The sequence below is a fragment of the Euprymna scolopes genome, chromosome 12 (genome assembly GCF_053919585.1).
Source record: "Euprymna scolopes isolate OS-2025 chromosome 12, ASM5391958v1, whole genome shotgun sequence".
Taxonomy (NCBI): Eukaryota; Metazoa; Mollusca; class Cephalopoda; order Sepiida; family Sepiolidae; genus Euprymna; species Euprymna scolopes.
The window spans coordinates 87,771,092-87,786,622 of NC_136493.1; the positions used below are offsets into that span (position 1 = coordinate 87,771,092).

A 15,531-nucleotide genomic window follows, 5' to 3' on the forward strand; every position below is an offset into this window, starting at 1 on the left:
GCGAGATTGTTTAATAATGTTCTTATCATACTTAATCAATATATTGATAGACATTTTCTGTTTCTTTCTATTTTGCAGACGTATAAAAATTGTCAAGACAAAATCCGTGTCAGCGAAAGATGCTGCGGTGCAGACCCCCGTCACTCGCCGGGTAGAGAACACACATCCAAGGGATCCAAATAGCATAGGATCAATCCACGACCCTGACAACATGCATCCGACAATCCAAGAAGGGTACAGTCACGTGGCAGATGAGGTTCCGTTTCCGGAAGCCGCTAAAATGCAAAGTGCCTACAACTATGGCGGTTCTGCCGCTTACGCGGAAGTGGAAGAAAGAGACGACGACAATCTAAAACCACTCGCAGACAAGTTCAAGCTCCATATAGGTCGCTCCTTGCCAGCACTTCCGGCTAAAAAATCGCCGTACTACAGCGAGGAAGGCTCCACAAGATCCCGAAGCTCCGGGAGCCGGGCGTCGGTGAGCAGCCAGAGCGGTGATTACCAAAAAGGAATCTACGAAGAGATTGCCGATAATTATGCCATCAACACGAACTCTCCGTCATCGGGACAGAGTTCAGTGGAGACGGATTCCGGAATCGAGTCGGAAGGGAAAAGTAGAACCTCTGCGGCTACCCAACAGGAACCGATGGCGTCTACGTCGTCATCGGATCCGGGAGCGTCCAACTCCGTCTCCCAAAGCACGCAGATTGATCCTTCGGACCCGAAATATTACAGCATACAAATGGTTAACGTGAGGAAGTCCTCCAAAGATTTCGCCAGTGGACGCGAAAATCGAAACCTTCCGCCTGAAGATGACGTCTTAGTTTTGTTGGACAATGTGATATATGAACCTTTCTATCACACAACGGAATGAAAGGTGGCGCAACTCAAGGCAGGCAGAAACGTAAAACATACACAAAAAAGAACGCGATTAACAAACGCTGCGTTTCTCTGGCCTATATATATATATATATATATATATATATATATATATATATATATATATATATATATATATATATATATATATATATATTGAGGCAGTTTTTTTTTTTAGGTTGAAGACGTGTAACTTGTGGTTTTTAATATCGGGGCGCCACCTACAGGACATGTCTGATGTTACTCATTAATAATTTCGAAGATCTCGACCTCATTACAAATTCTGATTTATATACATGCAAGAGAAAGAAAGAGTGCATGTATATATGTATATATATGTGTGTATTTGTATATGAATGTGTATATGTGTATTTGTATATGAATGTGTATGTGTGTTGGCGTGTCAATAAATATATATCCAAGACTGAACTTTGAATTTTATTGGTGGAAAGAATAAAATGAAATTATGTTCTTCCTCGCTTTTTGTGCTTAGTCGGAAAGTGATTTGCTCTAATGGGAATCATCTATTACGGCAGTATCTTGTCCTGTATGCATTGGAGTCTGTATTTCTTCTTTTTCTTTTTCCTCAAAATGTGTGCATACCATTTTGTGACATTGATATTCTTTTGTGTTCATGATGAGACCAGATGTTACAGAAAAGATGAACAGTAAAAAAAGATGAACAAATAAAAACAATGATGAAGAGCGCGCTGGTACAAGTGTTAACGTGTGATCGTTTCGTCCTTCAGGGATACATAGGTGTAAACCAATATCATAGCCATTACAGACACACACACACACACACACACACACACACATATATATATATATATATATATATATATATATATATATATATATATATGTGTGTGTATGCATATATGTATATATATGCATATATATGTGTGTATATATATGTTATATATATACAAATATATATCTATATATATATGTATATGTATACAAATATATATACAAATATATATATAAATACACACACACGCACATATATATATATATATATATATATATATATAACTCTGGCTTATTTTACTACAATTTTATATATCATGTAGTTATCGGAAGTGCATTAATAAATTCCATGACGCATTAATTTTACAGCTGTTGATAAATGAACTACACTCAAACAGTTGTGTTTTATTCAATCGAGGGAATTCGTCTGGCTAATGACTTCTGATGATTTCAAATTAGCCTTGCCAATTTTTTCTGTAGAACACAAGCGTTTCAGTGTAATGAACCTGATATAATTATGAAGTGTTTTGCAAATCGATGGCATGATACCGGGATAATGTTCTATGTAAGTAATGAAAGAAGTTCTAATAAATATTTGTTTCGAAAACACTCGGTTTCTGAGCCGTGGGCGATTGAAACAAATAATGGTCAACATTGATCGTTGTGTACATTGAACACCTACAATGTTTTTTTTATGATGTTCAAAATGTGGCCAGGCACGATTACGCTCTCAAATTACTGGCAAAACTCTCTAAAATTTGATTGTGAAGATCCCTTTCACAATGCACTGGAATTGAATAAACAATTGATTTTAAATGTAGAAATTGGAATGAATTAATATTACGCCATGTAACAGTTCAACTTTTTTTTTTTTCATATCCATCCAATATGGAAATTTCTACCAAAGTAACTGCGGACTATGCGACTGAAATGGGAGAAATGCCAGTACGCATGACATGCAGTTGTGGACGAGTAGCCAATAGCAAGTAGAATGTTGTCCACGTCACCAGACACCATAGTTTACAAAATGCCTTTCTTTTTTACAAAGGAGTCACTACTTATCAAAGCCCGGAGGCAGGCTCGCAACGTCTCTTCTGTGAGAAAGAGATTGGATGGAAAAGAAAAGGGCATCCCCCACTAAACTATGAAGTCTATTTTGAACTCTGTCAAGGCAGGATACGCTGCTTCTAGCAGCTTCTGCCCAGATGTGACAACAGTATTCCATCCTTGAACGTACTTGACTCTTATACAGGGAGAGAATTGTATCAGCAGAGAGATATCTACTGGAGCGATAGAACAATGCCACCATTTTTCCAGCAGCCTTGGTAACGGATTTGATGTACGTGTTCCATCTCAGATCAGGAGTAAAGGTCAATCCCATATGCGTGTCAAAACATGGAGCCTCCCCAAGACGAAAGTCATTCATTTTAATTGATGCAAGACGGGGATCAGAGCGTTGATGATGTAAAGATAAAAGCTTGGTTTTAAATGCATTAAAAGTAACCAACCACCTCTTTCTCTATTGCACCACGTGATCAAGATCAGAGGAGAGAGAACCAGGGAGAACTTGATGGTTTATGGCCTTTGAAGTGTTGCCATAGATGGTAGTATTGTGAAAGCTGATTCCATTTTTCTGTCAATTAAAGATGGCTGTTTTTCCATCGAACCAGATCAAATCCAAACTGTCAACATTGATACATAGTATCAGGGTTGCCTAATTATTGTCCGCTGATAACCATCCAATCCACCAAACATGATCTGAACACGAAGGGAGTTTGCACTTACTCCCCGATATAGTCACCATCACACTTATGTCTTTGGTGGCAAAGGGCCCATTTCTCATGACTAAAAATTGTTGAAAGTTACATGGTGTAATAGAAAGCACTGTCAGTCACGTGTTCGCGATTAAAAAAGAATGATCCTTCCATGCGGACATTGTTCTTCTACAACTCGACATGTCCATCGGTATTCTTCCATATACTTAATGTTCACGTAAAACCTAATCTTGGAATTTCAGGAGATCAGTTAAGCAGTTTATTAAAGAATAGGGCAGACAGGTGCTAACTATCCTCTCCGTTGCTTAAAAGAATGATTGTGCATTAAATCTATGTGCGTTTGTATATTAGAATCCTTGTACGAGTGTGTGTGTGTGTGTGTGTGTGTGTGTGTGTGTGTGTGTGTGTGTGTGTGTGTGTGTGTGTGTGTGTGTGCGCGCGCGCGCGTGTGTGTGTGTGTGTGTGTGTGTGTGTGCGTACGGACATGATATCGCTTAATAGGTGCGGTCGATGCTTTCATATGCCTGAAGCCGACGATTTCAAAAGTAACTGCCACACCCACGGCACTCCCTCATTTCTGAGCACTCGTTCACTTTTGGAGAAGTGTCGGCGATTAATCTTGAACTGATATTCACTTAGTCACTATGAGGTATCCTATGATGTGTGGGATTGCTTGAGAAGAGCAAACTCGTATAGTTGGATCTTAATTTAGCAATTAATATAGACAGAAAAGTGATAAGAGAGAGCGGGTTGGGGTAACTGTTTATGTGTGTTTGTGTGTGTGTGAGAGTGCCAATATGGATGTTTTTTTTATGTTTCATTTTATATTTAATGTGGTTGTCTATGAGAGCATTTTGATGTGCGCTCGCGCGCGCGTGCGCGTACGTGCGTGTGCGCGTGTGTGTGTGTGTGTGTGTGTGTGTGTGTGTGTGTGTGTGTGTGTGTGTGTGTGTGTGTGTGTGTGTGTGAATAACATTTAGAGCGTCCACGCAATCAGATAAAATATAAGTCTAAAAAAAAAAAATTTGAATGCTCTTTCGCAAACTTTGGTCCAAACAAACCTCGCAAACTGTTGGTTTAATAAAATCTCGCAAACTGTTGGTCATATCAACTCTCGCAAACTGTTGGTCATATCAACTCTCGCAAACTGTTGGTCCAATCAAATCTCGCAAACTGTTGGTCCAATCAACCCTCGGAAATTGTTGATCTAATCAACTTTCGCAAACTGTTGGTCCAAATCAAATCTCGCAAACCGATGCCTCCATCAAACAATAGTGCAGTTTATCATTTTTTTTTTTTTTTTACGTCGTCGTTTTATAAGTTAACTTTTAATAGTCACTTGTTGATTTTTCCTTTTCTAGTACTTTATTCTACGCATAAATTATATTGTTATTTGTAAGTCAATTAAAATGTGACTTCTTAACAAAGGGCACTACATCTTTAAGAAAGATTCACAACTAAACCTAGAAATAAAAAATGAACCAAACAACAACAACCGGTTTCATTTTGTAGAATTGTCTTTGTAATCAATTGTACATAAAATATATAAAACCGTTACGAATATTTGGAAGAATCCTTCGATGCGTTTCGTTGGTTGTTTTTCTTTTGTTTTTCTTTTTGTTTTCTTTTCTGTTGAATATGCATACTAAAAGAAATGTGTTTTTAGTTGAGGGTCGATTATTCGTACTTTTGGGATTCTTTGGACTATTGTTTTCATATTGAATGTTATTTTCACAAGGTCAATGTAACCAACATTCCTCAGGTGTATCTTGTCGAACTCGAGAATCTTTCCGTCAAATTTAGGAATCTTTCTGTTGATCTCAGGAAATCTGCATGGAATTTCGAACGGAACTCTTTATTTAATCCACAGGGTAGCCTGCTCTCGTTCAGTCAGCCATGATTAGGTAGAAGTCCTAAGTAATTCGGAATTGGATTTTTTGTGTCACCTGCACTAAGGATTGAACCTTCAAACACTAAAGTATGTAACTTTACAACTGAACTTGACCAAGTACTTTATCCATTATGCCAAGGACCCGTTCGAAATTCCGAGTCCGACAGTCAAATTTTCGAGTCCGACAGAAAGATTCCCGAGTTCGATGTTACACCTGAAGAAGGTCGGAGGTTATGTCGACTGAAATGTTGTGAAAATAACACTCAAGGTGAGAATAGTAGTCCGAAAAATCCAAATATTCTGAAAATAAGTGTTGTTTTACAGGGACGAAGAGACCTTCAAACGTGAAAGTATTGGGCATGTGTTTTTCCTTTGCCCCTTTTTTTCAGTATTCTACTATAAATTGTTATTTAATTTTTTTTTCCAATAGCGAATAAACAAACACGCCTTCTTGTGTATAAGGAGGATGACGTAAAGTTGATACAAGGAGCAGCAGGTCAAATGACGTAACAAAACAAAAGTATGAGTCGAGATTATCAATGACGTCATGTTTGTCGAGCTGGGAGAAAACAAAGGTTTTCAGATAATTCCGTGTTAGTCGTAGGACAAAGAGCGCCAATATTGCGACTCTGACATGGCTAACGCGAGGCAGTTGGCCAATAATGTAGAAAACTTTGATAATCGCCAAGAGCGAAATGTTACCTCAATGTCCGTATGTCACTCATTTCAATTAGGTTAACAAAGTAACTAAATAATTAGCTAAGAGAACGTTAGTCTCTCTTCTGAGACAATTCTCTCTAAAAAAATAAAACTTTTAATAAACTTCTCAGCGAACGTCTCCTTGTACTCTTTTCTGCATGCAAAAAAGTTTATTTGAATAGTAACCACTAGACAAAGCTGCAACGATAAATAAAGCAAAAATCGAATAAAAAGGAAGCGACTATAAAAGATATAAGAATAAGAGACCCACGCATAAACACCCAATTTTTTTTTTTTTTTTTTTTCATGATGAACGAAGACACGAGGAGACGTTTGCTGATAATTTTCATAAAGGGTTTTATTTGGAGAGACTAATATTATCTTAATTAATTATCTACTTTTTAACAACTTTCTAACTTAACTTAAATGCATACGGACAGAGACTTGGGGTAATATTTCGTTTAGATTATTCTATATTGCTGGCGGTGTCCCATTCGCAGGGCTTTCACACAGAGACTGAGTTGAAAAGCTTTTGTTCTCTCAATTCAAAAAGGTAACTTTATTCGTAATTATTTAACCTATTGCTCCCTACCTCAACTTTACGTCACTCATCTTTTATTCGACCCTAGAAACGATTCTGTTTTACTTACTTTCCTGCATTATTATTATTATTATTATTATTATTATTATTATTATTATTATTATTATTATTATTATTATTATTGGAAAATTAATACACGTTAAATTAACAATGCATAAAGTTGGTGCAAAAATAATGTCGTTTTTTGACGTTCAACTTCAAAAGATCATAACTCTTTTCATAATAAACTTTATTAACGAAATAAAAACCATTAGAATCGATATATTTTTGCCAACAAGAAACAAGTTTATTTATTCCATTATCATAGAAATCCAGAGTTCTGGAAGCGATGAAGTCATTGAAGGCCAATTCGGCACCATCTCGGCTTTTGAAGCATTTTTTGCGCAGGAAGTTGTCAAGATGCTTGAAAAAGTGATCATCCCTGGGCGAGAGGTCCGGTGAATATGGCGGATGAGGCAGAGTCTCGTAGCCCAATTTGTTCAGCTTCTGCAGGGTCATTTGAGCAACATGCGAGCGAGCGTTGTCATAGAAGAGAATTGGTCCCTTCATATTGACCAATCTCGGTCACATACTTTGGAGCTTCTGGTGCATTTCGTCAATTTGTCGGCAGTGCTTCTCCGCCGTAACTGGATTCAAGAAACTGTGATGGATTAGACCAGTCGCAGGCCACCAAACGTTCGCCATAACCTTTTTTGTGCAATTTCGGCTTCGGGAAGTGTTGTGGAGTTTCTCCGGCATCCAACCACTGTGTCGAACGTCGCCTGTTGCCGTAGAGGATCTACTTCTCATCATACGTCACAATCCGCTCAAGAAATGGGTCATTTTTGTTGCGCAGAAGGAGCGTAGAAGACACCTCAAAACGATGATTTTTTTTATTATCATTCAATTCATGCGGCACCCATTCATCCAACTTTTTTGACTTCCCTATTTGCTTTAAATGGCGAACGGATTTGAATTTTGTCCATGCTGTCGAAAAGCCTGAAAGAAAATAAATGAAGAGATTGAGAACGGTAACGAATAACACGATTCAATAGAGCGCAAAACGCGCTTCAATATGATATATATATATATATATATATATATATATATATATATATATATATATATATATATATATATAATTTTTTAAAGACAGTAATCTACGGACACGCGTGTTTCAGAGCCCTACTCCTCTTCAGCGTAGCTTGACTGTTGTTAGGATTCGAACCCCGGGCCTTATGTTTATCAATGAATTCAGAAATCATATATAAAAGTAACATATGTGAGAAAACGATATTGTTTTCGCGCTAACCTAATAATTCATATAAATAAACTATTAATCAAACATCAAAAGGTATAAAGGATTTAAAGGTTTTACGTGTTAAGCTCCTATAGATGTGTGAGAATGAACAGTTGGTTTACGTGGTACTTATTTGATATGGATAGTGTTACGTTGTTTAAACTGCTGGGCGTCGTATTTTGTTGTGGTAACTCGACTGGACTGCTAATATTCTATTTTCTTTCTTTATAAAGTGTGGGTATCGGCACCCAGTGAGCTAATACCAATTTCTTTTTTCTTTCTTTTATTGTTTTTTTGGGGAAAATATTTTGAATTCTTATTGGCTGAGAAATACTTTTCCTTCGATTAATTTAATTTGAATTTGGAACTGACACACAACTAATCAGCAGCCATAGAGTTGGAACTAACGCTATAGGCGCGTGATCGTAGGTCACTGAGTTCTATTTAAAAAAAAGAATGTCAAGCTTAAAAAGTCAAACTTTTTAAACTTCTTTGCTTAAATATCTTTTAGCAAATAAATAAATAAATAAATAAAATCCATTCTTCAGATAAGCATTTTTTTACAAAATATTCACTACTTATCAAGGCTTGGAGACCACTCGAGGATAAGGGTTAATGAGTGTACAGTAGTCAATAGGACAATATAACAGTAATCGGTAGTAGTAGAAATTTGGTGAATTGAATTACTTAAGGGGACGGCTCATCAAGAACTTGTTTACGTTGGACTTGAAGACAGCCATATTGTAGTCAGCTAGAAAGCAGGGAAACGGAAAGATTTACAGGCATGCAGTTCTAAAAAAGAAGCTTTGTTCATGGAATCTACGTTTAGGTTTAGGCACAGATAAAGAGTGTGGGAAATTATTGCTAGTGGTTTGGGCTAGACGAATGTTTTTCATGAAAGTTTGGTGAGGGCGGGGGCCATAGATTGAAGCTCAGATATTTTTAAAATATTTTGTTTTAACTTTTTTTATTCATTCCTTTTTACAATATCTAACTTAAAGATATCTGATTTAAAGCACAACTTCATCCCCTGGTCCAGTGAATAGGCACTTAAATACAAAGAGTCTTTTCAGAACTCCTGGCGTCCTCTTCTGTCACAGGCGGAAATATATAAAGTTGTTAGAGTAACAAGATTCTCTCCATCCAAAGAAGAAAATAACATGGGTATATTACTGGCGATCTGAGTTCAACAGAATCCGTTTCTCGTTCAATCGGTGAAAGACACCGATTCATTTCAATTCACATATATACAGAACGAACGAAACACCCAACTGACAAGTGTGTGTTAGGATAAGTACTTGACAACAGATGGTTAGTGGTTGTTGCTTAAAGGCTTCGAGAGAAGAGCAGTATCGCTGGTGTTACGACCAAGTCCTAAAAGTTATAGGAGGTGAAATTGAAGCACTTATCAAGGATTATAAATATAAAGAATGGTGAAGTCCATCAAGGTTTGGGAATGAAGAAAAGATATGTAGCCAAAAAAAGGACGAATATACTTTCATCCATATCAGATTCTGGCAGTTGACGATAGATGTTTACAAACGGTCGAAGTCCTCAAAGCAGATATTCAAAACCTCTTCGTCTAGGCAAAACGGTCTACTCAGGAAGTACGAAACAATGGCGTAGCAAAGGAAGTGTAGTTTGATATGCATTGATTTGCAGTCTAGCAGTGTTTGAGAGTCAGGTAAAGTCTAGCGTTGTTTGAGAGTCAGGTAAAGTCTAGCAGTGTTTGAGAGTCAGGTAAAGTCTAGCAGTGTTTTAGAGTCAGGTAAAGTCTAGCAGTGTTTGAGAGTCAGGTAAAGTCTAGCAGTGTTTGAGAGTCAGGTAAAGTCTAGCAGTGTTTGAGAGTCAGGTAAAGTCTAGCAGTGTTTGAGAGTCAGGTAAAGTCTAGCAGTGTTTGAGAGTCAGGTAAAGTCTAGCAGTGTTTGAAAGTCAGGTAAAGTCTAGCAGTGTTTGAGAGTCAGGTAAAGTCTAGCAGTGTTTGAGAGTCAGGTAAAGTCTAGCGTTGTTTGAGAGGCTAATCAAGTCTAGCGGTGCTTGAAGTTGATGTGAGTGCCGATCTGGTTATCTGAGATGATCTTTAAGGATCTTTAGGATCATGGAGGGTGTAGTTTGATATGCAGTGATTTGCATATCAATGAGGTTTCGCCACCAAAAAGATGTTATAAAAATTACTAAAGCAGGGAGCAGGGTAGTCGAGTCCTTGGAACTGAACTTAAGAGGTCGAAATGTAGAAAGTCGTACGAACGCTGACAACAATCCTTTTTTATTACAGGAAGTTTATTCTGCTCGCCAACAAGCTGAGACGTTAAAAATAAGAAGAACTTGCGGAGTTTCGCTAGAGAAACAAGATTTATTATGTCCCAACAGAACTGGGTTGAAAAGAGTTCGCACGGTTATGTCTTGAACAGAGTCTTAAAGCAAACTAAGAAAAACTTGAGCAGCAAAAATAAAGAAACTGAAACAATAGAAGCAGCTTTCACTTGGATTTCGTTTTCAATAGTCGTGGCACACTGAAATATAATAAAATGTATTTTAAAAAAATAGAATTGAATCAGTTATTATTCCCGGAAAGTTACCAGGTAAATCCTGGCAAAGTTCTTAAAATCGGGAAGTTCTTTAATTGCTGGAAATGTTTTCATTAGCTGATTTTGAGCGTCCATGTCAAATATAGTTGGCGTTTTCTGTCAGATATTTAGTGTGCAATATTTATGTAGTACGTAGCAAAACGTTGTATTTAAAGAAAACGCACTTTTTCGAGAAATGTTTGGGTTGCTAGTTTCATGGTTCAAAACTCGAAATTGTAACACAAAAAAGAAGAGACAAATAATTTAAAAAAAAAAAAAAAAGACAGCAAAGTGACTCAGTAACACGCAACGACAGTCACCGTTTCTGCATTCTCCCCGCGGCGTCTTTATGTAATCGAGCGGCGAAATTTTGCACACGAGTCGCGAAATTTTCCGTTACTTTGCGAGATCGCTTAGTTATAAAAGCTGTGGACGCCGCCATCTTGATTCTTTCTTCCTCCCCCACCCCGATAAACGATAAACGAAAAGTCACATTTTTATTTAATATTAACAAATTGTGAAACATGCCGTGCACAAAAAAAATAATTTACTCTCGACTCATAATTGTTTGAGTGACTTGGTTTAGAAATTATATTTTTGTTCTGACAAAAGAAACAAATAACGCTACGATTTTATCAGTGAAGTGGGAACAGATTACTGAGCCATCTGTCTTCCGTAGAAAAAAGTTATTCACGTTCGATTTCTAAATATGTTTTTTAATTATTCACTATTCAAAAACGGCATAGATTTTGAAAAATTTTAATTATTAACAGTAAGACTGTCTTTTTATTCATAATAAGTTTTAAGAGGCAATCTTCCACATATATTTAACGAACTATGAAAATTTCAATCATTAAAAAAATAAGAAATATTTTCGGAAATCTTTTGAAATTTCACAGACAAAATCTATCCAATGTTATCAATGAATAATAAAAGAAATCGTAAAGCTTAAATAATTTTAATATATTTTCCAATTTCTTTTTTTTTTTTTTGCGAAAAAAAATTGAGAAAAATCGTATAAATCGGCAACGATTGAACCCCAAAATTAATGATATTTTATTTCATCATTCCATTATATTTTAATAGGCAAAAGAAATCTATGAAAAGCAATCCAACCCCCTCCATTAAAAATATTCTGATAAGATCGCGTTAAAGATGGGGACAAAATATGAGAACCTTTTTTAAATATATTATTTTATTTCAGCTTATATATAGTTCAGATTTTTTAAATATGTGTGTAAAACATTAAACAAAATTGATCAATGATTTGATTTTTTTTTTTTTTTACAAAGGCATCACCACATTATCAAGGCCCAGAGGCCACTCAAGGATAAGGGTTAAAGAGTGTACAGTAGAAGTTGGTCAATATAGTAATCATTAGTAATGAAAATTTGGTAAATTTAATAACTTATATGGAACGGCTCATCAAGAACTTATTTACTTTAGACTTGAACAAAACCATATTGTAGTCAGCCGGAAAGCAGGAAAACGGAAGACAATTCCACAGGCGTGCAGTTCTAAGAAAGAAGCTTTGTTCATGGAATCTACGTTTAGGTTTAGGCACAGATAAAGAGTGGGGGAAATTATTGATAGTGCTTACAGCTAGACGAGTGTTTCTTGTGAAAGTTTGGCGAGGGGGGACCATAGATTGAAGCTCAGTTGAACACTTTCCATGAAAATAACGATACATCAGAGACAAACTCGCAACATCTCTTCTGTGAGATAGAGGTTGCAAGGAGGAGAAAAGGACATCTCCTACGAGGCTACGAAGTCTATTTTGAACTCTATCAAGGCAGGACAAGTCCTTTCTAGCAGCTCCTGCCCAGATGTGGCAACAGTATTCCATCCTTGGACGTACCTGGCTCTTATATAGATAGAGAATAGCATCAGCAGTGAGATATCTACTGGATCGATAGAAAGATCCCACCATTTTTCCAGCGGCCTTGGCAACAGATTTGATATACGTGTTCCATTTAAGATCAGGAGTAATGGTCAAGCCCAGAAGCTTGTCAAAACTTGAGGCCTCCTGAAGACGAGAGCCATTCATTTCAATTGATGACAAATGTGGATTAGAATGTTGATGATGTAAAGAGAGAAGCTTGGTTTTAGATGCATTAAAAGTAACCAGCCACTCCTTTCCCCATTGTACTACGTGCTCAAGATCAGAGGAGAGAGAATTGGAGAGAACTTGCTCGTTTACTGTCTTAGATGTGGTACCATAAATGGTAGTGTCGTCAGCATAAATGTCTACAAATGATGTAAGGATATGATTTGGAAGATCATTAATGTAGATCAGGAAAAGAGTTGGGCCCAGGATGGATCCCTGAGGGACACCGGCATTAATACTGTGAGCTTCTGATTTTTGCCCCTCAACTACTACTCTTATGAACCTATCAGAAAGAAATGATTTAATAATTGAGAAGACTTTTCCAGCTATACCATAGCTAGCGATCTTATGAAGTAAACCTTTATGCCATACCCTATCAAAGGCCTTAGATATGTCAAGAGCAATTGCCCTAGAAAGATTGCCACCGTCGAGAGATTTGCTAATCCTATGCGATATAACTGTAAGGACATCTGCTGTAGATCTAGCAGAACGGAAACCATATTGAGTGTCACTAAGGTTATTTTTGTTGAGATGTTTGATTACTTCTGTATTTAATACAGATTCTAGCAACTTACTCATGACGCACAGGAGACTTATTGGCCTGTACTGAGAGGGGGATGAGCGATCACCTGAATTCTTAAATACAGGGCATACTGATGAGATTTTCCAGGGAGATGGGAAACTATTCTCCTTAAGACAACGTTTAAACAGTTTTGTAAGTATGGGCGCTAGTTCAGGTTGAAGTTTTTTGAGTACTATAATTGGAATACCATCAGGGCCAGTTGCTTTACTGGAATCAAGGTTTTTGATTAGCTTGGCAACATCACGTACAGATATACGTATATCACATAGCGTGTTTTCTGATACAAGAGGAAATATTGGGGGTTGGCGGTCTTGGTCGCAAAGGGTAGAATTAGCTGCAAAGTTCTTGACAAAGAGTTTGGCTTTGTCTGATGCTGACGAGATTACCTCAGGTCCATTGATAATAGTTGGGATGGAGCACACGCTTCTGTTCAGGATTCTGTTTGCTATTTGCCAAAACTGGTGGGAACCAAGCCGCTGCTCAGCTACTTTGGACTTAACAGATTGAGCATACAACTCTCTTGCGTTCCTTATTACTTTCTTACAATGGTTGCTGGCAGTCCTGAAAACGGCTTTAGTTTCCATACATCTATTACGTTTGAAGCAGTGGAAAAAGTGATTTCTGTGCGCAATGGCAGCAGCACATTCTGGAGAGAACCATGGCTGGCTGTTAGGTTTTTGCTGAAACTTTTTAGAGGGTATGAAATGGTCAATACCTACAATTAACCATTCAGTTAGGTCTAATACTATAGAGGACACATCCTTTTTAAACATGGAATGCAGAGGTAGATCAGATATAAATGTACGGAAGCTATCCCAGTCAGCCTTAGTGTATCGATATACTGTACGATGAAGAGGTACGTCTGGGGACTTATTACATTTCATTTTTATCTAAATTGATACAACAGAGTGGTCGGAAGATCCAAGAGGCGACGGAACAGAAACTGAACATAGTTCAGGGCAAGTTGTGAGAAAAAGGTCTAGTAGGCTCGCATACTGGCCGTCATTATCGGGCACACGGGTAGGTTCCTGAACAATCTGAGTGAGGTCATAGGCAATGGAGAAATCATGACAGAACCTCCCCTCATCATCGGTCTTGTTTGAGTGGGTCAACCATTCGACGTTGTGAACATTGAAGTCTCCACATACGTGAATGTTAGCTGAAGGATAAGTAGAAAGGACTTGGTCAATTTTCTCAGATATGCTTTTAAAGATAGTAACTCCGCTGTTGTAGGGGCGATAGAGAGTAAATATAAATGCAGTAGTGTGAGCTAAAGCAACCCGGAAGCACATATAGGGTAAGTTAGGATCTTCCCTGGAGATGTCCCTCCCACATGGAAAGCTATCTTTAATATAGGCACATATTCCATGCCCATGGCGATCTTGGGGGTCAGATTTAGAAGTTAAGTTAGAGTATCCTGTAATTGCAAACTCATCAAGGGAAATAGCCTGTCCAATGCCAGTTTCACTTAAAAATAAAAGGTCTGGTTTAGTCTCCTGTAATTGGGTTTCAACCTCTGGAAGGTTAGAACGTAGACCCCTGATGTTGGAGAAGGAGACATGGTAGTAGGGGTCTACGTTGGAAGTTGGAGAACCGGGTTTAATCGTGTATTTTTTCTTGAAACTTGTCATGATGAAATTTTGGAATTTGTGGACTAGGTCGACAGATTTACTTAGAGCAGGACAGAGAGGGGAAACTAAGAGAGAAAAAGAAACGAAGAATTTTTTTTTTTTTGTACCACATGATAAGGTAAAGCCGTAACAATTACCCACTAGTATGGCATCGAGAGGCCCCACCAGAAGCTACTCATTCCGCCTTTATCATAATCATACCTAGTTTACTTAAAAACTGCAACAAAAAAAAAATAAGCTTAAATAAAAGCTTGGTTGATGCTTGTGCAAAATAGTGATGTTTTAAACTAACGCATTTCAGGTGAAAACATTACATACTTGCGTCATGTCGAAATTAGTTTAAATTCCAAAAATTTCAACAAATGATCCAGTAGAGAAATAATTATAATTATAAGTAAAAATGAAATTTATTGATTTATAGGGTTTATCGTATATTCTAATGTTGAAGAGTTCGCAACATCCAAGGGAGGTAACTGCAATTGATTATTTTGACTAAGTAATTACAATTCGCCATTTTTAAACACAAAATATTGGAACGTAATTGTGGTTGATTTTTTATTTAAAATACTTCTAAAACATCGTCTATTGGATCATTTTTCGTAATTGTTGGTATTTATGCTAATTTCAACATGACACGTAAGTACGTAATACCAATTTAACCTGAAATACGTTGGTTTAAAATATTATTTCTGCACAAGCACCGTACAAAACAAGTACTGTGGAAAAATTGATCAAATTTTGTGAAAAAAAAAAACTAGTTTAGTAT

The 15,531-nt window shown here is 37.1% G+C and overlaps 1 protein-coding gene across 1 annotated transcript in view; it reads left to right on the top strand.

The window, feature by feature from the left end:
• LOC145291401 (uncharacterized) overlaps nt 1–1,000 on the top strand; it is a 206,767-nt gene extending 205,767 nt beyond the window's left edge. Inside the window, exon 7 of the mRNA XM_080137202.1 lies at nt 79–1,000. Within this exon, the coding sequence (XP_079993328.1) occupies nt 79–874 (796 nt within the window). The 3' untranslated portion in view covers nt 875–1,000. The remainder of the gene's footprint in view (nt 1–78) is intronic.
• The last annotated feature ends 14,531 nt before the right edge of the window (nt 1,001–15,531 follow it).